We start from the raw sequence: 21,910 nt of genomic DNA on the forward strand, positions 1-21,910 counted from the left end.
AACCTAACTCAGGAGGCGCTGAAGTCAGATGGTGGTGAGGAAGAGGCAGATGCCAGCCCTGGGCCCAGAGCCCTGCTATTCCTACTGTCCTTGAGCTTCCTGCCCCTGCCCCCACCCCCAGTCTCGTGAGAATAACAGGAACCTAGTGGCATTGACTTTCTAACCTCCACTGAATGTGTAGCGTGGGAGACACCTGTGCTGGGGTGGAGACCCTGCATCTGGAAGCAAATCCCTTACATTGTCCATGGCTTGTTAGATGGCCTATGGAAGATCCACCCCCACCCACCAAAAAAAAGGCAAGAGCTGCGGAGGGCAAGCCTGCAAGTACAGAGAGCAGTGAGGTAGAGCTGCAGCCCCTCGTGCGGGCGGGCGGAGGTGGCTCCCTGCTTTCCGCGCCTTGTTCTGCCCGGGAACTAAACCAGTTTAGTTCTTCATGCTGTGTGCAGTTACAGTGCTGAGCTGTCAGATGTGTTGGCTGGGGGACCTTGTTGTGAGATGAGGTGGGAGCGTCGGAACAAAATGATCATTGCAGGCCACGCGTGTCGACAGCACTTACACCCCAGTGTTTGCTTGCAAGCAGAAGCGGGAGCTAATTTGCAAGGCTGCCTTTGTGGAGCTGCCTTTTGATCAATGATTGCTGTGTTAATGTTTCAGTAAGCTATTGATTTCTGCAGCAGCTTTTGTTCCCTGAATTTATGTGCGGCGGGCCTCCGCAGCACACGCTACGCATGTTTGATGACATTTCCATTGACTTCATTTCTGGAGAGGCTGAGAGCCGCTTCACTCCCTGCTTGTAGAACCAAAGCTTGTCAACGTGTTCTTTTGTCTGTGCCAGGGCCTTGCCCCCGTGTGGTCAGCAGTGTGCTGTTTCGAACCTGCCCAGGTGCGCTCCATTCCCGTGTTTGATCCCTTGCTAGATGTTACAGGGCTTGGGAGGCAGGTGATAAAACCTGGCATGGATTTGCCGTGATTTGTTTTTAACTCACTTTTGGCAAAAATTTGGCAAATATGTCCTGTATGATACATATGAAATACTCATACTTTTAAAAATATATTATTTTATTATACTTCTGTAATAAGTATTACTTAGGTACTTACTTATTTGAAAGGCACAGCACCTGCGCTCTGGCGTTAATGGGTAAAGCCGCCACCTGCAGTGCTGGCATCCCATATGGGCACTAGTTCCGAGACTCAGCTGCTTCAGTTCTGATCCAGCTCTGTGCTATGGCCCGGGAAAGCAGTGGAAGGTGGTGCAAGTGCTTGGGCCCCTGCACCCGCGAGGGGAGACCTGGAAGAAGCTCCTGGCTCCTGGCTCCTGGCTCCTGGCTCCTGGCTCCTGATTGGTGCAGCCTCCAGCTATTGCTGCCATCTGGGAAGTGAAACTGGTGGATGGAAGACCTCTCTCTCTCTCTCTCTCTCTCTCTCTCTCTCTCTGCCTTTCTTAAGTGTGCCTTTCAAATAAATAAATAAATATTTAAAAAAAAAAAAGGCAGAGTTACAGAGAGAGGGAAGAGGGAATGAGCGAGAGAGATACCTTCCATTCACTGGTCACTCCTCAAGTGGTTGCAACAGCTGGGGCTGGGCCAGGCTGAAGCCAGGAGCTAGAACTCCATCCAGCTCTCCCATGTGTGTACAGGGAACTAAGCGCTTGGGCCATCCTCTGCTGCTTTCCTAGGTGCATTAGGAGGGAGCTGGATGGGAAGTGGAGCAGCTGGACTTGAACTGGCACCTGTATGGGATGCCGGTATTGTAGGCAGTGGCTTAATCCGCTGTGCCACAGTGCTGACCCTTACACTCACTTTTAAGTGCATAGTTCAGTGGGTTTTGACAACTTTGTATGCCCATGTAAATAACGCCATCTTCAATTCATAGACCGTTCTTTTCACCCCAAAACACTTATTCGAGTGGCCCGCTTGTTGCAGCTTCCTGTCCTGCAGTGGCCTCCAGGCTCTCGACAACCACTGACTCGCTTGCTGTGATTACGGGTTATCCTTTCGAGAATGCAACCACACACACCCGTTTGTGTTTTTATATGTATTAGTAGTTTGTTCTCTGCATTGCTAAGCAGTATTCCAGAAAGTGGGTATCCTGTAATCCAGTTACCCTTTCTCCTGTTTCTGGGGCCGGTGCTGTGGAGTAGTGGGTGAGGTCACTGCCTGCAACGCCAGCATCTCGTGTGGGCGCCCATTCACATCCCGGTTGCTCCACTTGCAATCCAGCTCCCTACTAACGGCCTGGGAAAAGCAGCAGAAGACATCCCAAGTACTTGGGCCCCTGCCACTCATGTTAGACACAGAAGAAGCTCCTGGCTCCTGGATTCAGCCTGGTTCTGCCCTGGCCATTGAGGCCATCTAGGGAGTGAACCAGAGAATGGAAGATATCTCTGTCTCTCCCTCTCTCTGTAACTCTGACTTTTAAATAAAATGAATCTTAAAAAAGAAAAACACAATAGTTTCTGGGGCAGGCGTGGTGTGCAGTGGCTATGTCAGCACTCGGGATATCCACATCCCATGTGGGGAGTACTTGCCTCTCCCTCTCCCCTCTTCTCTCTCCCCCTCCCCTGTCCCCCTTCTCTCCTCTCCCCTCTCCTCACCCCCTCCCCTCTCCTCCCCCCTCTCCCCTCTCCTCCCCCCTCTCCACTCTCCTCCCCCCTCTCCCCTCTTCTCTCTCCCCCTCCCCTGTCCCCCTTCTCTCCTCTCCCCTCTCCTCCCCCCCTCCCCTCTCCTCCCCCCCCCTCCCCTCTCCTCCCCCCTCTCCCCTCTTCTCTCTCCCCCTCCCATCTCCCCCTCTCCTCTCTCCCCCTCCCCTCTCCCCCCTCCATCTCCCCCTCTCCCCTCTCCTCCCCCCTCTCCCCTCTCCTCCCCCCTCTCCCCTCTTCTCTCTCCCCTCTCTCCTCTCCCCTCCCTTTCATCTTTCTTCCCCCCCTACCCCTCCACTCATCTCTCCTCTTCCCTCTCCCTCTCCAATAAAATGAGAATATAGAAAGAATAAAGTGTCTATGAATGTTTGTGTAAAAGTGTCGAGTAGCCAGGACTCAAACAAGGCACTTGAATATGGGGTGTGGGGATCCCAAGTGGTGACTGAACCACGGCGCCAAGCCCTGGCCCCTGTGTAGACGTCTTTGTGTAAGCATGTTATTATTTCCTTTGGGTAAACACCTAGAAGTAGAATTGCCGTGTCATCCGATGTCTTTCTACTTTGTAAGAGTGGCTGCATTTTTCACGAAGTGATTGGACCATTTTGCCGGTGAGAGTTCTGGTCAGTGCTCCACCTGCTGCATTGAAGGCTTGTATTTCGTGTTTTCTTTTGTATGTTTCAGACCTGTGGAAGAGGGTCCTTCTTGCTTGGTTTTTGACCCTTGACTTGCAGATGATGAACTCTCTTCTGGATTCCTTCTCTTGTTTGCAAGCTGTTATTTAAGTGTTGAGCAAAAGTTGATGTTGCTTCCACGATGACTTCCTTCTGTGGTCCTGATGCCGTGGCATGCCGGTGGAGGACACGGTGCAGGCCGGAGGCAGGGTCCCAAGTGCCACGCCAGCTGCTTGGAGCTTTTTTCCTGTCCGGTGTCTGGCACTGGTCCTGTTTCTCAGCCTCCCTGAAGCCGGGCTTCTTTCTGGTCTGCAGGTTATGCTGTCTTTTGAAAGCATTTGCGACTTGCAGAACAGACATGTTTGAGAAGTGGAAGTAGTCTACTGTGGCCGAGGGAGGCGCGGTGGTGTTAGCAGCACGTGCTGTTTGGAAACGTCCAGGGCCTTCCAGAAGACCGAGGCCGAGCAGAAACCAGGTGGAGCTGGTCTCCTTCAGCTTCATGTTTCCTCTGACATCTCCGGCTTCTCTCAGTCGCCAGCCTGCAGAATGACTCAGGACTAGGTGGAAGGAGCCGCTGTGGCTTGTTCTCATTCTTTTTTTTTTTTTTTTTTTTTTTTTTTTTTTTTTTTTTTTTATTTTTGACAGGCAGAGTGGACAGAGAGAGAGAGAGACAGAGAGAGAAAGGTCTTCCTTTGCCGTTGGTTCACCCTCCAATGGCCGCCGCTGCAGCCGGCGCACCGCGCTGATCCGATGGCAGGAGCCAGGAGCCAGGTGCTTTTCCTGGTCTCCCATGGGGTGCAGGGCCCAAGCACCTGGGCCATCCTCCACTGCACTCCCTGGCCATAGCAGAGAGCTGGCCTGGAAGAGGGGCAACCGGGACAGAATCCGGCGCCCCGACCGGGACTAGAACCCGGTGTGCCGGTGCCGCAAGGTGGAGGATTAGCCTATTGAGCCACGGCGCCGGCTTGTTCTCATTCTTAGAAGTGTTGGAACTGGGCTGAGGGTTACTGAGCTGGGAAGCAGGCCGCTCTGGCAGAGTGTTTGCAGGTGCCCGGGGCCTGCTTTGACTTCTCCATGTGTTCTTGCAGGAAAGGTAGAGCCAGGTCAGTTTTCTGTGAGCAGATTCCTTCATCCTGTGGCCGTCTTAGGACTCTTTCCTCCAGCCAGCAGCAGAGGATCCGCACGGACCAACACGTCTCCAGTGCCAGGGACAGTTACAGATCAGCCTGTGGAAGGGAAGTTTCTGTGTTTGCCCTTGCTCAGTTACTGTGTCAGGGAACCGAGGGGTGGAGAGACAGGCGTGTGCACACACGGACTCAGAGTCGGCTGGCTCCCTGGCCTGGGGTGACGCTTGTCTGGTAACTCCTGGCAGACGTCAGGATGGAGCATGTCCCAGGCTGCAGGAGCTGGTGCCCTAGGCCCCAGCCAGTGAGAGGCCGCTTGCCTCATGGCCTTCTCTGAGGACCAAGTGACAGCTGTGGGCCTGCTCCTGAGCCCTGAGCGTAAAGATTCCATGCACGGGCATCTTCCACCCTCTCTGGCGTTGTGTGTGATGACCTTGACCCTTGTCCGCTGCAGAGCTCTGCTGATCCCTAGAACTTGTTGCCCAGCGTCGACACTCCTGTCTGTGACTGCTCCCTGCTAGTCTTTCCAGCAAGACTTCGAGGGACGGGTGAGGCCCAGCAGCACTGTGGGCACTGGTTCCCACCTTCAGGTGATCCAGGCTCTTTGAGTGATTTGTTAAAGGAATCCCGGGTAGAGACGCTGTGTGACGTAGACCAGGCTCAGTGGAGGTGCCGTTTGTGTGCAGATGCCCTGTTAGGGAGCCCCCTTCTGCTGGGCCGTGGAAAGAAGGACTGCCCTGCAGGCTGACCTTGGGATGTGTGAGGTTTCACCTCTGCATCTGCACCGCTGTGCGTCCGTTGCCTGTCGTGGCCTCAGCATTTCCTCCAGCTCGGCCTGGGGCCTGTGCGGAGTGTAGAAGTTGGTAGCCTGGGCGTGAGCGCTCTGTTCTTGCTGACCTCCCACTGGCCCATTCCCCAGCACCGGGCAGCGTTCTCTGGTTGGTCAGTCCCTTCTGCAGCAGTCCCATTGGCCAGATGTTTCCTTCTCACGCCCGCATGATGATCCCTGGAATACTGTGGATTAGGCTTCCTCCATGTACACGCACCTGCTCACACTCACGCACATGCTCCCAAGAGTAGAATTCTTCTCCTGTTCTCTGTGTAGGAAACGCATCCAGTGCTCAGAGCCCGGCAGTGTCTGGCCTGTGGGGGACACTACTGAGTGGGTGTTGTGGGCGTGTGGAAGCCGGGCTCTGCTGATGGACAGGCCCTGATTGTGCAGCTCAGAGGCTGTGTTCCTTCAGCGAGCCTGGTCTGGGAGCAGGCCTCCTCGCCTCTCATCCAGCTGTTCTCCCAGCAGAGAGGGCTTTGTGGGGGACTGGGAAGAGCCACCCCCTTCCCACACTCCCCTCTCAGCCAACCCTTCTCTCCAACAGGGGGAATTGATCACCTTCTATTACTACTGGAAGAAAACTCCCGAAGCAGCCAGCTCGCGGGCCCACCGTCGCCACCGGAGGCAGGCTGTGTTCCGGAGGATCAAGACCCGCACTGCTTCCACCCCTGTCAGCACGCCCTCCAGACCCCCCTCCAGTGAATTTTGTAAGTGGGGATCTTGGTGCCACAGTGAGTGGTGGGAGATTGTTCACACGCAGCTGCCCGCTGGTGTCTAGCTCTGGGCATTCTTGCCTTTGACCTGTACATGGGCCTGTGTGTGCGTAGCCCTACCTACGTGTAGCACAGATGTGGGGGCTGGGATTGAGTAGGGAGAGTTCAAGATTACCCACACATCTAAATATTTCTAAAAAGCCACCTTCACGGAGAGTCTATAGAAATGGGAGTCTTGGCCTTGGCCTGAGGAGGTTTCCACGTGGTGGAGGCCTGGCTGCGGGAGCCCCGGGCCCGTCTGCACAGTGATAGAATGAGCTGGATGCCCCTCTTGGTGGCAGTGTGATGGTGGAGCCCACAGCTCCTCACCCCCACATGTGGCAGTGCAGCCACAGTGCCCTGCAGTTCTGTTCTGGCCCAGAGCCACCTGAGGGCCTCCCGTGCTACACGCGCTGACAACCAGAATTGACCCTTAGAGTGCCGGGAGGTCCTAGGGAGGGCTTCAGTGATGCCCTTCTCCCGTTTCAGAGTCTTGGTGGGCATCAGCGCTTGCCCCAGGATGCAGGTGCAGCATTAGTCCCCCAAAGCCAGCACAGCAGGCCCTTGAGGGCCACTCTTCATGAGCACTGTCCCACCCTGAGTGGTGGCCCAGAGCCTGGTGCAGACAAGAGGTCACAGGGGTGTGTGTGTGTGTGTGTGTGTGAGAGAGAGAGAGAGAGAGAGAGAGAGAGAGACAGACAGAGACAGACAGACACCGAGACCCATTCTGGGCCCAGCCTAATGGTGTTTTCTCCCCTTCTCCCACTGTGTACCTGCCACGTCCAGTGGACCTGAGTTCTGCCAGCGAAGATGACTTTGACAGTGAGGACAGTGAACAGGAGCTGAAGGGGTACGCCTGCCGCCACTGCTTCACCACCAGTAAGTGGCCTCGGCCGGGGACAGGGGGCGTGTCCAGGTTCTGAACATTTCGAGCATCCGTGTGGACACCTGCCCACGGCAGTAATTGATTTGACATTTGCATTGTGTTTGGAGTTGAGAGTGTTTTTCCTTTTTTAAAGATTTATTTATTTTCAAAGCAGAGTTAGAGAGGGAGAGAGAGAGAGAGAGAGAATCTTCCATCTGCTGATTCCATTCCCCAAAGAGCTGCAACAGTCAGGTCCTTGGTCAGGCTGAGGTCAGGATCCTGGCGCTCCATCCGGGTCTCCCACGTGGGTGCAGGGCCCCAAGCACTTGGGCATCCTCTGCTGCTTTCCCAGGTGCATTAGCAGGGAGCTGGACTGGAAATGGAGCAGCTGGGACTCCAGTTGGCACTCACATGAGATGTAATAAGCATTGCAGGCGGCAGCTTAGTCCATATGTCACAGGGCAGGCTCCAAGCGTCTTCTGCAGTCAGTGTGAGGTACTGAACTGACGGTGGCAGGACACACTCAAATTGAGGGGACAGGAGTGCTGGGTTTCCTGGGAGCTTGCGGCCAGGAGTGAGGGGTAGAGGAAGCCTGCCGCCGCTGTCCTCCCCGCTCCCCGCCACCGCATGGCTCTGGTGGGGCCAGGGTTGGGCGGAGCCTGCAGAAGGGCTCCGCCCAGCCTTCCCTGGCGAGGGCGTGGTTTCCAAGGTTGGCACCCTTTGCCTCTGTCCTTGCAAAGCCTCCAAAGACTGGCACCACGGGGGCCGGGAGAACATCCTGCTGTGCACCGACTGCCGCATCCACTTCAAGAAGTACGGCGAGCTGCCCCCCATCGAGAAGCCCGTGGACCCCCCGCCGTTCATGTTCAAGCCCGTCAAGGAGGAGGACGATGGGCTCAGCGGGAAGCATAGCATGAGGACGCGGCGGAGTCGGGGCTCGGTGAGTCGGCGTCCTCAGGGGCTGCGCCTCCCGGGAACTGGGGTGCTTGCTGACGTGTGGCCACCGGGGCCGGCAGGGAAGAGGCTGCCCTTGAAGCGAACGCTTGGCCCAGAGGCTTTTCCCGCTGGCCGTTCTGGGGGTCTGTGGGTGCCCATCCTGAGGGCAGTTTTACAGAGAGCTCTTTGGTGATGATTTCTGGCCCAGGGAGGCTCTCCAAGTCCCTCAGAGCTCCCCCTGGCCTGTGGGCCGCTCACCTCCAGTGTGGCTGTCTCTGCAGCTGTGCCTTGGCAGGCCCATGTCTGTACTCACTGCACAGCCTCTTCTGTCCTGGCGCTTGCTGCCCAGCGTGGGTCTGTGGCCAGGGCTTCAGGGGAGGGGTTTCCAGATCTGGGGCCGAGGATACCGACAGTGTCTTTCTCTCCCATGGGCCTCCCCAGGCCCTTTCGGCAGGTGGCTGGGGCTGTCCACCCCCTGGGCCCCTCGCGTTGTCCCAGAAGGAGCAGGTGAAGCAGCCTTAATCACCACACCCTAATCTCTGTGGAGCCCCTGGCCCTGCAGAAACAGAGATGTGCTTGGCGCCTGCAGGAGCTGGGCCTCATCTTCGTGGCTCTTTCCTGCGCGGTCAGATGATCTCTGCGAGTGTGTGATCCAGTCAGATTGTGTTGCCTTGAGAGAACAGGCAGTTAGCTGGAGTAAACCGTCAGAGCGCACAGCCCTGACCAGGCCTCCCCACCCTGCGCACAGCGCCTCCAGGGTCTGGGTGTGGAAATGGCTCACCTTTCTCCTTACCCCCACTTCTGTCCTCGGCCCCTCCTGTATGTTCCATGCTGCAAGGAAGGGTCATGCAGGGGTACCTGTTGTTTGCTGGGGACTGGGATTGGCCACAAGGCTTGTGGGGGGACCACGTGGTGCTGGGGATCCAGCCTCACCAGCCCCCGGTTTGGGTGGCCAGATGTCTACACTACGTAGTGGTCGGAAGAAGCAGCCAGCCAGCCCTGATGGCCGCGCCTCGCCCATCAATGAAGACATCCGCTCCAGCGGCCGGACCTCCCCCAGCGCTGCCAGCACCTCCAGCAATGACAGCAAAGCAGAGACGGTGAAGAAGTCAGCCAAGGTCGGGCTGGGGAGAAGGGGGGTGGGGTGGGGGCTCCTCCCTCCCACCCTCGCACCAAAGCTGAGTTCTGGAGCTGGTATTCAGCGTCCTCACGTGGGTCAGGGTCCTTCTGGAGCCCCTCCGGGCGCCGACAGTGCCTGTCCTGGCACTTGTGGGTGGAGGCGTGAGGCCTAGAGAAAGAAAGGGGCCCTGCTCAGCTCCCAGCGCCAACCGGGAGCTCCCAAGGCTGGGGCGGGGACGTCTGGGCAGGCTCTGCTCGCGGAACAGGCCGTGGCCATCCCAGGCGCCTGCTCCTTGCTGGCTCCAGCGGCCCCTTCCAGCTTCCTTGCACGGGGACTCCCGTGAGAGCAGCGACCACAGACAGTTGTAGTTCCCTGCTGAGGCTGCTGGGCCGCCCTCGTCTGCCCGACTCCTCCTCATGGGCTTTTCCCGCTGCAGAAGGTGAAGGAGGAAGCCTCATCCCCTCTCAAGAGCTCCAAGCGCCAGCGGGAGAAAGTGGCATCTGACACGGAGGAGTCCGACAGGACCAGCTCCAAGAAGACAAAAACCCAGGTGAGCTCCTCAGCCGCGCCGCTGGGGCTGGCCGTCGGGGCTGGCCGCCGCGGCTGGCCGCCGCCTCGCACGGGCAGTTTCCATGTGCTGGGCGCTGGCTGCCCTCCCAGGCTCCCCTCCCTTTTCTGGCTGCAGGAGATCAGCCGGCCCAACTCTCCGTCCGAAGGCGAGGGCGAGAGCTCGGACAGCCGCAGTGTCAACGACGAGGGCAGCAGTGACCCCAAGGACATCGACCAGGACAATCGCAGCACGTCCCCCAGCATCCCCAGCCCCCAGGACAATGAGAGTGACTCGGACTCGTCGGCCCAGCAGCAGCAGCTGCTGCAGGCCCAGCCCCCGGCCCTGCAGGCGCCCGGCGGTGCTGCCACAGCTCCCCCCACGGCCCCGGCCGGGCCGCCCCAGCTCCCCACCCCAGGCCCCACACCCTCCGCCCCCGCGGCGCCTGCACAGGGCTCCCCCGCGGCGGTGCAGCCCCCCAGCCAGGCTCCGGCTGCGGTGGCACCCGCGGCACACTCGCACGTCCAGCAGGCTCCTGCGCTGCACCCTCCACGGCTGCCCTCGCCACACCCCCCCGCCGGCCAGGCCCCTGCTGCCACTCACAGCCAGCCGGCCCTGCACAGCCAGGGCCCGCATGGCCTGCAGGCCGGCCCTCTTCTGCAGCACCCGGGCCCCCCTCAGCCCTTCGGCCTCCCCCCTCAGGCCTCCCAAGGGCAGGCCTCTCTGGGCGCCTCCCCGGCCGCAGCACACCCGCACAGCACCCTGCCGCTCCCGGCCGCCCAGGCAGCGCTGCAGCCCCAGCAGCCCCCGAGGGAACAGCCCCTGCCGCCGGCGCCCTTGGCCATGCCGCACATCAAGCCCCCTCCCACCACGCCCATCCCCCAGCTGCCAGCACCTCAGGCCCACAAGCACCCGCCTCACCTCTCAGGGCCCTCGCCCTTCTCCATGAACGCCAACCTGCCGCCCCCTCCGGCCCTGAAGCCCCTGAGCTCCCTGTCCACACACCACCCCCCCTCAGCCCACCCACCTCCGCTGCAGCTCATGCCTCAGAGCCAGCCGTTGGCCTCCTCGCCCGCCCAGCCCCCTGGGCTGACCCAGAACCAGAGCCTGCCCCCTTCTGCCGCTTCCCACCCCCCAGCCAGCCTCCACCAGGTGCCCCCCCAGCCCCCATTCGCTCAGCACCCCTTTGTCCCTGGAGGCCCGCCCTCTATCACCCCTCCCGCCTGCCCCTCCACCTCCACCCCACCCGCCGGACCCAGCACCCCGGCCCAGCCGCCTTGCTCGGCTGCTGTCCCCTCGGGAGGCAGCGTTCCAGGGGGTGCCGCCTGCCCGCTCCCCGCCGTGCAGATCAAGGAGGAGGCTCGGGAGGATGCCGAGGAGCCCGAGAGCCCCCCGCCCCCACCGAGGAGCCCGTCCCCCGAGCCCACAGTGGTGGACACTCCCAGCCACGCCAGCCAGTCTGCCAGGTATTGGTTCCTGGGAACCCAGGTGCGGTGTGCAAGACAGGCTGGGCAGGCGGTTTGGTGGGAAGTAGGGCAGGTGAGGCCCCGGCAGGAGCCTGCAGCCAGAGACGTGGCCTCTCCTAGGTTCTACAAACACCTGGACCGGGGCTACAACTCCTGTGCGCGGACAGACCTGTACTTCATGCCTCTGGCCGGATCCAAACTGGCTAAGAAGAGGGAGGAGGCCATTGAGAAGGCCAAGCGGGAGGCCGAACAGAAGGCGCGAGAGGAGCGCGAGCGGGAGAAGGAGAAGGAGAAGGAACGCGAGCGGGAGCGGGAGCGCGAGCGGGAGGCGGAGCGCGCGGCCGTGAGTCTGGGGTGTCAGGCACCTGCGGGAGGGCACTGGGCTGCAGCCCTCGCGTGGGCTGCTTGGCGTGTTCTCCTGGAGTTGGAGGATCAGGTGCTGGTTGTACCCATCCCAGGCTTTGGTGACAGGGGTGGGGCGTCTGAGCCCAGGTCATCGGGTGCCCTCCAGGTCCCAGCGGACCCACACCAGTGCCTTGAGTCCACCTGCCTGGGGGCTGCCAGAGTGGGGCCTCTTCTCTCCCTGTACCTCAAAGACCTGTCGCCTGTGTAGTTCCAAGGGGCCAGCAAGAAACACACGGGAGGACCTGGGAGGAGAAGCTGGGGCTCAGGGCGTGTTGCAAGGCCACGCTGAGCTGCCTAGGCAGGAAGGAGACTGATTGCAGTGCCTGGTTTTGGAGGTTCACGTCCAAGCTGGGGCAGCTCTGCCAGTCTGGCGTCTGCTGAGGGGGCGGCTGGCGGTGATGGGTGTGTCCAGCAATGATCACACGGAGAGACAGGGAGCTGGGTCTCCTCCTGGCTTAGTCACAGCGGCGCCATGCCCATCTTAGTCCATTAACCTTACCCATTAACGTAAGGCTTTAGGAACCAAGCCCCTAACATGTGGGACCTGTTTCTGCAGGTGGGGCAGGGAGAGCCAAAACAAGTGTGGTATGGGGGGCATCCTGACTCATTTGGCTCACCCCTCCCTGCCCCGACTCCTCTAGGTCCCCATTACCCCGGCCACAGCAGGTGCTGCAGGCAGAAAGGAGACTGTCACAGCACGGTCTGACCGCATGCTGGCGCCAGGCCGTGGCCAGCTCTCCGTGTCGGGGTGCAGGGCCAGGGCCCCTCCCGTGGGGCACAGTGGTGCACATCGGGCTCGGACCCTGTGCGGCGAGGCTGCCGCCTCACACCCTCCTTCCTTCAGCAGAAGGCGTCCAGCTCAGCGCACGAAGGCCGCCTCAGCGACCCCCAGCTCACGGGACCTGGCCACATGCGGCCCTCCTTCGAGCCACCGCCCACCACCATCGCCGCCGTCCCCCCGTACATCGGGCCTGACACGCCCGCCCTCCGGACTCTGAGCGAGTACGCTCGGCCCCACGTCATGTCCCCCACCAACCGCAATCACCCCTTCTACGTGCCCCTCAACCCCACCGACCCCCTGCTGGCCTACCACATGCCCGGCCTCTACAACGTGGACCCCACCATCCGCGAGCGGGAGCTGCGGGAGCGCGAGATCCGCGAGCGGGAGATCCGTGAGCGGGAGCTGCGGGAGCGGATGAAGCCGGGCTTCGAGGTGAAACCCCCGGAGCTGGACCCCCTGCACCCGGCCACCAACCCCATGGAGCACTTCGCCCGGCACAGCGCCCTCACCATCCCCCCTGCTGCTGGTCCCCACCCGTTTGCCTCTTTCCACCCGGGCCTGAACCCACTGGAGCGCGAGAGACTGGCCCTGGCAGGTCCCCAGCTTCGACCTGAGATGAGCTACCCCGACAGACTGGCGGCCGAGCGCATCCACGCCGAGCGCATGGCGTCCCTGACCAGCGACCCCCTGGCCCGGCTGCAGATGTTCAACGTGACCCCGCACCATCACCAGCACTCGCACATCCACTCCCACCTCCACCTCCACCAGCAGGACCCCCTCCACCAAGGTAGGTGCCCGGGCCGGGCTGCACAGGCAGGGGCGCAGGTCCGGAGCGGGGACAGAGCCGTCGTCCGCATCAGGTGGCTTTCGGTGTTTTAGCAAAGGTGCTTGAGAGTCGCTGCTCAGGAAGGAAAGTTTATCTCTGCCCACGGTTTTGGAGATAACACCATCCAAGGTCGAGTGGGCCCGTCAGTGCTCACATCCAGCGAGGCGAGGGGGTGCTCAAGGGACTGTCCCATTGCGAGCCAGGAAGCAGCGGGAGAAGCCAGGCCCAACTGGCTCAAGTCACCAGCCTCCCTTGGAACTGTCTTGACAGACACTATAGTTGTGTCAAGTCCGCCCTTCTTACTCCATTAACGTAAGACTTTGGGGACCAAGCCCAAAGTAGAGTGGGGTAGAGCATAGTCTACACTCATGGGGTGGAGTGGGGTAGAGTGTAGTCTACACTCACTGGGCAGGGTGCAGGCCGGCGAGGGCCCCGAGGAAGGCCTGGTGGTGTGCACAGTAGGCAGGTGTACAAGTGGAAGATAAATCAGAGTGAGCTAGAGAGCTGGCAGCGGGGGAGGGGGGATGGGGGTGCTGGTGCTGTCAGGAAAAGCCGTCTGGAGGTGACCCAGCAGAGACGCAGGGGGCGGAAGGTGAGGTGCGGAAGGCACGCGGGAGAGTGCCTGACTCCAGGGAACCCCGAGAGCCTCCCTGGAGACAACATTGCTTGTTGGAGGCCCTGCCAGTTTATGCTGGTGACTTGAGCCAGGGAAGGGGGCAGAACTGGTACAGTGGGGCCAGAGCGTAATGACGTGCTGGTGGCGCTGGGCTCAGTCTCCATCTGTCTGCACAGCTGCTCTGCTGGCCTTCCTTGGCCACCCCAGGGAGGCATTCCAGGTGGTAGGGGCCCAGTCCAGCCCACAGTGTGGACAGGAAACACCTGCTGGGCAAGACTGGGGCATCAGCCAGGCAGGCTCTGTCGGCAACAGCTCCGTAACAGGCCAGGCCAGCGCTGCTAGTAGAGGGTGCTTGGGAGTCTGCTCAAATGGTTGGCTCTGGAGGCTCCCTGAAGGTGGGGCTGCCGGTGGCAGTGCCAGCCCTGGTGACCCGGAGCCAGCGCAGGTGAGGAGGCAGTCGCTGGCGATTCTGCTAAGGAGGGCAGGTGCTAGGAAGACACAGGCTCGTGCACTGCCTATAGCTGGAATTCTGCCTTTTTTAGGTTCAGCAGGCCCAGTTCACCCACTGGTTGACCCCCTGACTGCTGGCCCTCACCTGGCTCGCTTCCCCTACCCCCCCGGGACCCTCCCCAACCCTCTGCTGGGACAGCCCCCCCATGAGCACGAGATGCTGCGTCACCCGGTGTTTGGTAAGAATTGGCCTGAAGGCGGGAGGGTGCCACGCAGGCGTGGGGCTGGAGCTCTGGGTGGCTGTCTGCACCAGCGTGCACCTGCCTCTCCGTGCGGGAAGAAGGCCGACAAAAGTCCTGCTCTCAGTAGGGCTCCGTGGGCCGGGTGGGTCACAAATGCAGAACGAAACCCAACAGCCTTGCCAGAGTGGGCGCTGGGGCGGCAGCACAGTAGCAGAAGCGCCTGAGCCCTGGAGCCTCCTGGGGGCGGGGCTTCTCCCTCCCCTGAGGCTGTGCTCTGAGGAGGGGCGGCCTGGCCGTGGGGGGAGCCGCCCTGGTCATCGTGCTGTGCTGCCCTGCCCGTGTCTGCCCACTGCTCCGGCTGTTTGCGTAGCGGAAGCTGTTGTGTGTTTGGCAGGCACCCCCTACCCCCGAGACCTGCCTGGGGCCCTCCCGCCCCCCATGTCGGCGGCCCACCAGCTGCAGGCCATGCACGCGCAGTCAGCCGAGCTGCAGAGACTGGCCATGGAGCAGCAGTGGCTGCACGGACACCCCCACATGCATGGAGGCCACCTCCCCAGCCAGGAAGATTACTACAGGTGAGGAGCAGGGGCCGTGTGCGGCCAGCTCCTGCCCAGGTGCCCAGGGTGGCCACCCCCCGTGGCTTGGCCCAGCTCTCCTGAGCCCTGGGGGCCCCGTGGAGCCTCCTGAATGGGAGGGGCAGAGGAAGAGAGGCCCAGAGCCCACTGGGTCAGCACTGGGCTTTGCCTCCGTGGGGGCCCTGGCCTGCAGGTGCAGGACTCTGAGCTGCCTCAGAGAGGTGGTGCTGGGATGACGGCCTGCCCTGCCCTGCCCTCCCTGCCCTCCCTGCCCTGCCCTGCCCTGCCCTCCCTGCCTGCCCTGCCCCGCCCCGCGCTCCCTCCCCTGCCCTGCCCCGCCCCGCCTGCCCTCCCTGCCCTGCCTGCCCTGCCCCGCCCTGCCCTGCCCTCCCTTCCCTCCCTGCCCTGCCCTGCCCCGCCCGCCCTCCCTGCCCTGCCCTGCCTGCCCTCCCTCCCCTGCCCTGCCCCGCCCCGCCCTCCCTTCCCTGCCTGCCCCGCCCGCCCTCCCTGCCCTGCCTGCCCTGCCCTGCCTGCCCTCCCCTCCCCTGCCCTGCCCGGCCTGCCCAGCCCCAGTGCTCCATATTCTTTGCTGGGTTTTCTTTGCAGCCGACTGAAGAAAGAAGGTGACAAGCAGTTATGAGTGCTGCCGTGGGAACCCTGGTTCCTGGGGAAGAAGCAGGACTTTTCACAGACAGTAGGAGCTGCGAAAGCAAAGAGAGTATCTTCTAAAGATTTCTTTATATATTTAAACCCCACAACTGAAAACGTATCGCATCCTAGTGTTCGTTTGCGGAGAGGATTCCCTGAGAGCGGTGTGGGCCCCTGCATGACAGTCCCCCGGAAGCGGAGCCAGTCCTGGGCTGGGCTGCACATTCAGAAAACTTCCTGCAACCCTGGGGTTTGGCTTTAGTTTTCTTCTCCTTGATTTCTCGGTAGGTGCTAGCATCAGTCCTCGCCCTGCACTGCGCGCAGACACACCTGGTCTGTGTGTGCCGGTGCCCACGGGCATGCAGATAGGCAGCATATGAGTGTGGGATCCAAGAGCTATAATTTTTAAAGAATCTTTTATTTTAATACATTGTAGGAAATCTTCATAATTTGAAAAAGTTCTGCAGCATGGCTTTTTATGTCTGTAAATAAATAATTTTAGAACAGCCTTTTTTTTTTCCTTCCACAAACTACTATTCTGGTCTATTTTTTCCAGCCATGTCACTGATTGTGAATTCCTACCAGCTATTGACAGAATACAGAGTTGATTTTTTAATAAAAAGTTCTATATAATTATCCCTTTCATTAAAGGGAGAGATGGGCGTTACTAACGACAGGCAGGCAGAAGCGTGGGCCCAGGTGCGGCTGCGGCAGCGAGCGTGGGCGTTGGCAGGGACAGTGTTAGACGCGGCGTTTTGTTGGTTTTCTTGGGTCCGTAGCCGGCACGCGTGGACGGCGGTCAGGTGGCGCCTCTGGTTTTGCACAAGGAGAGCAGGTGAATGTCCACGTTGTCCCTGGCGTCCTCGTGTTCTGTCTCTGAGGATAGAAGCACATGTCCATGTGTGTCTGCTTGTAGATTTCCTTCTAGATTTCTATGCACACACGTTTGATTGTTCTGGATGAATTGCCTTTCTTAACACTCTGAAAAATCTCATGAAAATTCTAGAAAATTCAAGGAAATGATTCCATGCAGATAACTCAGCACATGAAAGACCCCAGGGCACACACTTGCCAAAGGAACCCGGGACGAGAGCTGCGCTGTGGTGCACAGCATCGCTCGCATCTTCTGTGAGGACCCAGCCGCGTCCTTGCCACCTGCTGAGGCTGCTGCTGAGCGGGAGGCCTGCAGGTTGTAGGTGGGGCCTGCGTTTGCCCTTCAGGAGCAGTCCTGTGCGTGGTGACCCACACTGGATTGGGAAACTCCTTCAGTCCCACTCTTCATCCTGGGAGTGGGGATAGGAATCCCAGCTGCAAATGTGAAGTGGGAAGCAGGCTTCCCCCCGGGAGGCGCCGCCTTGCAGGAGGTCAGGCCCCGGGAGCAGCGCTGTCCTGGGGAGAGCCGGCTGCCGAGTGCTGATACCACGCACTTCCCCCAGCGCAGACGGGGGCACACGGAGCTGTCTGCGTGTTGCTCAGGCTTCTCGCCAGGACGGGACCTCTTCCAGTCCTCGCTCAGACTCGCAGGGGCTTCTCTGCCCTGTGTGTGGCGGTCACGTCCATGAATCTTGGGACAACCCACTCTGCTGCGTGGTGGACGTGATGTGCGTGCCGGACCCAGACTGCGCTGGGGCAGGGAGAGGAGAGGCTGACAGTGTGACGCAGAAGCCAGGGTCTGGATTCAGACATGCATCGGGCATTTCCCACTGCTATTGAAAACGTGTTCGGTTTTGGTTGGGACAGACAGGATTGTTTTGTCTGTTGGAAATATTCGTAGCTCTTTCCTTTCATCTCATTCCATTTCTGCGTTGACATTAGCTCTGTGCGGGGAGGCAAGCTCAGGTGAACCCTTCGCCATCAAACCTCTGGCCACCTGGCAGCGGGGGCTGCGTGTTCTGGGAGCTTCTCTGGCCCTGAGGGGGGCCTCGTGCACCTCCGCTGCTCCCACGCCCCTCCTCCCGACCGCCGCCTCTTTCCTCTCGGGTTCCTTCCGGGTAAAACTTGTCTGTCATTCGGTTCCTCTTTTACCTCCTCTATCGTCTGTTTTTCCAAAGAAGAGAAAGCGTGAAGAACTTGAGAGTCTGAACTTGGAAACTTCTCCTGGTGTTTTCTTGTTGCATTCGGTTCCCTCCCCACACCCCAGGCCCCCCAGGGAAGCACTGAGACTCTCCACCACGAAGCCGCGTGGACCCTGCCCGAGCGCGGCAGCGGGCTCCGCGGTGACCGCTGGTCCCCGTAGCTTCTCCCTCGCGCGCTGCAGTTGGCTCCTCCTCTGTGTTCTGTATGTGTCTTGTTCGGTGTTGTCGAGGTTGAGCTTCATGTTCCACTGTGCAGGAGCAGAGCAGAGCGTACTGATTCGCTACGTTTCTATATATCTTGAAGCTAAGTGTATATATGAGTAGTCGGCCATGAGATAACACAGTGTAACAGAGTAGACACCCAGAAATCGTGACTTCTGTGTTCTCTCCATTGAGTATTTTGTAATTTTTTTGAAATATTTGTGGACATAAATAAAACCAAGCTACACTACAACCCCATGGTGTGGACCAGTGCGCCGCGTCTCATTGCTGCACAGGGGCAGGATGCATGGGCTCTGGCCTGTGCCTGAGTCCCCTGGGGGGGGGGGCAGGGCCAGCTGTTCCCTGCTGCCCTCCCTCAGGAGCTCCGAGGAAGGAAGATCTTGTGTGGGAGGGAGGGTTTGTCCGGTGAGCTCACTTGCTCTCAGAGCCTTCCCAGGCAGGACGCTGGGACTGAAAACATGGCTGGGCCACGCCCCCGCATCTGTGACTTGGGGTCTCACATCTGCCAAGGTGTCTGGGTTCTGGCTGTCAGCCTAGGCGACAGGTCTGAACCCAGCTCAGCTTCGGAGTTGGCCTCCGGGTTGAGGTGGCTTCCTGGCCCACTGAGGGGCCGCGGCAGCGGCCGGGGCGTCTCCCCCAAGCTTCACACTGAGGGGCGGGGCAGCAGCCACTGAGCAGCGGGACGAGCGCAGCCCAGAAACCTTGCCGTTGGGAAACCCCCGAGGCCAGGCCGGTCCTGCCGTGTGGGGGTGCAGGCCTGGGCACAGCACGCGGCCGGCGCCGCCGGACTCTGGCCTGGACCAGCCTCGCCACACAGACGCAGGCGGTTCCGGAGCTCGCACGGCAGGGGTCACACTCCGAGCTCAGGGAGGCGGGACGGCTTCTGTCCTATCTCGAGGTGTCCAAGTGGTCAGTGCCACGCGTCTGAGTGGCCATGGGTTCCTGCCGCAGAGAAGGCTGTTGTCCTCAGGCGGGACGGCGCCGCACTGCCCTGAGCCGTCCTGAGGGAGAGCCGGGAATGCCAGACACCCGGCTGGACGGGGGGCAGTGGTGGTGGCATGTGGCCCCGCCCCAGGCCAGGCCCTTGCTGCTGCCGCTGCTGCCCACCTCGGCCCCTTTGTTCCCGCGGGCAGGTCCCCTCCTGGCTCTGCTGCAGGTGGGTCCTCTGCGAGCCGGAGAGGCCCAGGGCCCAGCACAGCTCCCATGGCGCGGACGCCTCACTTAGGCGTTGCTTTCTAAGTCAAGGTCGCTTGCCTGAAGGATGGGGACTCATTCGGATTGTGGCGTGGTACGCCTCCAGGCTCTCTGAGAAGAGTACCGTGGAGGGTCGGGCTAGAGGAGTCATGGGGACCCCTCAACCCAGCCAGGAGCCCCCGCTAGCCTGACCACAGTGAGCCCCAGGGCAGTGTGATCCGGACATGAACAGCAAAGTTGTCGTCCTCTGCCTTGTCTTCTAGGTGTGTCCCAACCATGATCTTGGGGTTACAGCAGGGCCAAGCTGTGGACCTCAAGACGGGGTGTCCTGCACCAGCCTGTGGAGACACTGAGGTCGCAGGTCTGCCCCAGCCCTGCGGGGGAAGCAGAGGGGCCGGCTGTACTGTTGGCTCCATGTCGGGCTGACCCAGGCTGCGGGATGCAGCAGACCCTTCACCGTCCCTCGTGTCTTTGTTGGAGGCAGGCCTGCTGGGAACTGGGCCACGGGAGCTGCAGTCTGATCGAGGTGCAGCACGTGACCCCTGTGGGCCCTGCGGAGCTCCGGCCAGACGTGGCCGGGGCCTCGAGCCCTCACTGGGCTCACTGCATCTCCTTCAGGGTCTTGGAGGACGCTGGCAGTTCAAGTGCTGGGCCCTGTCTTCTGCTGCGCTGACTCGAGGGGGGCCTGGGCTGCAGGTGCTGCCCCCCGTGAAGCCCAGCCCCGCTCCCCTCCTCCCTGGGCACCCAGAAGGCACTTGCTCTGGAGCCGTGGGATGAATGGGTGAGCGAGCGCACAAGTGGGCCTGGCAGAGGCAGGTTCTCGATGTGCTGTTGGGGTCCGGGATGAGAATTACCCTGATCAGGGCTGAGCTGCGTGCTTCCCAGGGAGCTGGGGAGCCTGACAGGAACACCCCCACCCCACCCAAGTTCTCAGTCTTGCCATCCGACTGCCTGTCCGCCTGCTCAGGGGTCCCACAGCCCCTCTGGCCCCACTCGGGGTGGGTGCCAGTCTGTGGGCCTCTGATGAGCCTTAGGTTGTAAAAAACCATCCTGTGAAATTGAGTAAAAAGAGGACTTTGGGGCACTTCTACTTAAGATAGCTGTTCTGCCCAGGGAGGATTCCTGGGGTCACTGAGCTTTGCCAAGAGCACGGCTTCCCATGTGCCTGACCACCTGGTTCAGGGCTGTCTGCTGCGGGCATCGAGCAGAGTCCACTCCCAGTCCTGGCCACCAGGTGGCAGGAGTCGCACAGCCCAGCTGTGTCCAGGGGGAAGTGTGAGACCCAGACACCCGTGAGGCTCCCCAGGGAACAAGTGTGGGGCAAGAGAACGACAGTTCTGGACCTCACCGCCAGGTTTGTGGGTCTGAGAAGGGGCAGGGTACTGTGGCCAAAGGTCCCTGCAGAGAAGGGGTGACGAGGTGCAGGGAGGAGGGTGGGCGGCTGTGTGTGGATGGGCGGTTTCTTCTGTTCTCTGCTGTGTCCCCACAGCAGGGCTCAGCGAATGCTGCCAGGAGAGGGTCCCGTGCTCCCAGCCCAGTACTGGTTCCTCCGAGTGTCTGCGCAGTGCTCCCTGAGGGCCTTGGTGCCCTCAACCCCAGGCCGTCTGCTCCTGACCCTCTGATGCTCACCCACCCAGTGCCATGGCGAGTGGTGGCCACGTGGCACAGGCTCTGTGCTCTGCAAACATGCGGAGCACAGGTTGGGCCTGGCCACCCAGCTGCTCAGGGCCCAGGAGACGAGTTCTGGAGCGTTCCGGGGGACCACCACTGTTCCCTCACAAAGCCAAAGCCCAGCACGTGGGTGCCGGGTGCACCTCCCCAGCCCCTAGCATCCCAAGGGCTGGTGGATGCAAAACAGAAGCGCTAAGCCAAGGATGCTTTCCTTAAACGGGCACCCAGGGCCAGAGCTGCTCCCTCGGGGGGGGGGGGGGTCGGGGGCTTCCAACATGGACAGCACAGCTTTTGTCTGGCTGTTAGTGAGAGGCCCTTCCCGCAGTGGTCTGAGATCCCTTGAGGGAACTCCCTGGAGAGCAGGCCCAAGCCCGGCTGCTGGGAGGCAGGAGGCTGCCGGCCCTCTGTGGGGCTCCACGTTGGCTCTAAGGTTTTAGCAGTGCGAGGCCCAGGGCCAGATTCCCCAGCTTCAGATCCCAGCCTCGCCAGGTCCCTGCTTAGCTGGGGCCAGGTACTCGGCAGACCCTCCCAGAGTCCAGCTGACGACACCTCCTCCCCGCAGGGCCAGGCTGCAGCGAGGTGCGGGGTCCGCGGCGCGGCCTGCTCCCGCCGTCGCCATCCCGAGGTTCTCCAGGAGTCGGGGGCCTCGGGCTTTGGATCCCGTGGCTGCTCCCGCTGTCACCTGCTGGGAACAGCCTAGCGGAGCTGGCCTGAGGGCACCGCCCCTGAGCGCTGCCTGGACAGGCTGCGGGCTGCCTCTGGGGAGAAGCCATCTCCATGTGCTCAGAGCCTCCTGGGAGCAGGGCCAGGGTTTGACAGAGCCAGGAGCAAGAGGGAGGGCTCCCTACACGTCTGCAGACCCGTGGGCAAGCACCCAACACCACATTTTCTAGAAAACCCGGAGCTCTTCTGAGTGACAAGTCTGGTTCCATAAAGTGTGGCACGAGCAGGAGGCGGGGTCTTCGCTGTGACCAGAGGCACCTGCTCACGACACAGGGGCAGGGCCACGGACTCCACCCCCGAGGGCTGCATGGGGCAAGGCAGGTGCTGACCGGCTGAGGGCTCTGCTTGCAGGCAGGTGTGGCGACTGTGGCTGGTGAGGATCCGGCTGGGGCCTGAAGAGTTCACACCAATCCCTTAAGCTCCGAGGTGTGAAGGGGGAAGGGAGCCGCACCCCCAGCTACAGGGTAGAGGCCACACCAGGGCAGGTACAAAGGAGCAGCACCTTGGCTCCAGGTGGCAGCAGGCTGGGCC

At 60.9% G+C, this 21,910-nt stretch overlaps 1 protein-coding gene across 9 annotated transcripts in view; it reads left to right on the forward strand.

Moving 5' to 3' along the window:
- Positions 1-18,023, forward strand: part of RERE (arginine-glutamic acid dipeptide repeats) — a 442,889-nt gene extending 424,866 nt beyond the window's left edge. For all 9 annotated transcript variants that reach the window (XM_070079330.1, XM_070079333.1, XM_051858113.2 and 6 more), the window contains 11 exons: positions 5,810-5,972; positions 6,804-6,896; positions 7,623-7,822; positions 8,775-8,936; positions 9,375-9,488; positions 9,624-10,951; positions 11,072-11,294; positions 12,204-12,924; positions 14,122-14,268; positions 14,666-14,846; positions 15,453-18,023. In XM_070079330.1, the coding sequence (XP_069935431.1) occupies positions 5,810-5,972; positions 6,804-6,896; positions 7,623-7,822; positions 8,775-8,936; positions 9,375-9,488; positions 9,624-10,951; positions 11,072-11,294; positions 12,204-12,924; positions 14,122-14,268; positions 14,666-14,846; positions 15,453-15,486 (3,366 nt within the window). In that variant the 3' untranslated portion in view covers positions 15,487-18,023. The remainder of the gene's footprint in view (positions 1-5,809; positions 5,973-6,803; positions 6,897-7,622; positions 7,823-8,774; positions 8,937-9,374; positions 9,489-9,623; positions 10,952-11,071; positions 11,295-12,203; positions 12,925-14,121; positions 14,269-14,665; positions 14,847-15,452) is intronic.
- Positions 18,024-21,910: the final 3,887 nt, after the last annotated feature.

This window comes from Oryctolagus cuniculus, chromosome 7, assembly GCF_964237555.1.
Source record: "Oryctolagus cuniculus chromosome 7, mOryCun1.1, whole genome shotgun sequence".
NCBI lineage: Eukaryota > Metazoa > Chordata > Mammalia > Lagomorpha > Leporidae > Oryctolagus > Oryctolagus cuniculus.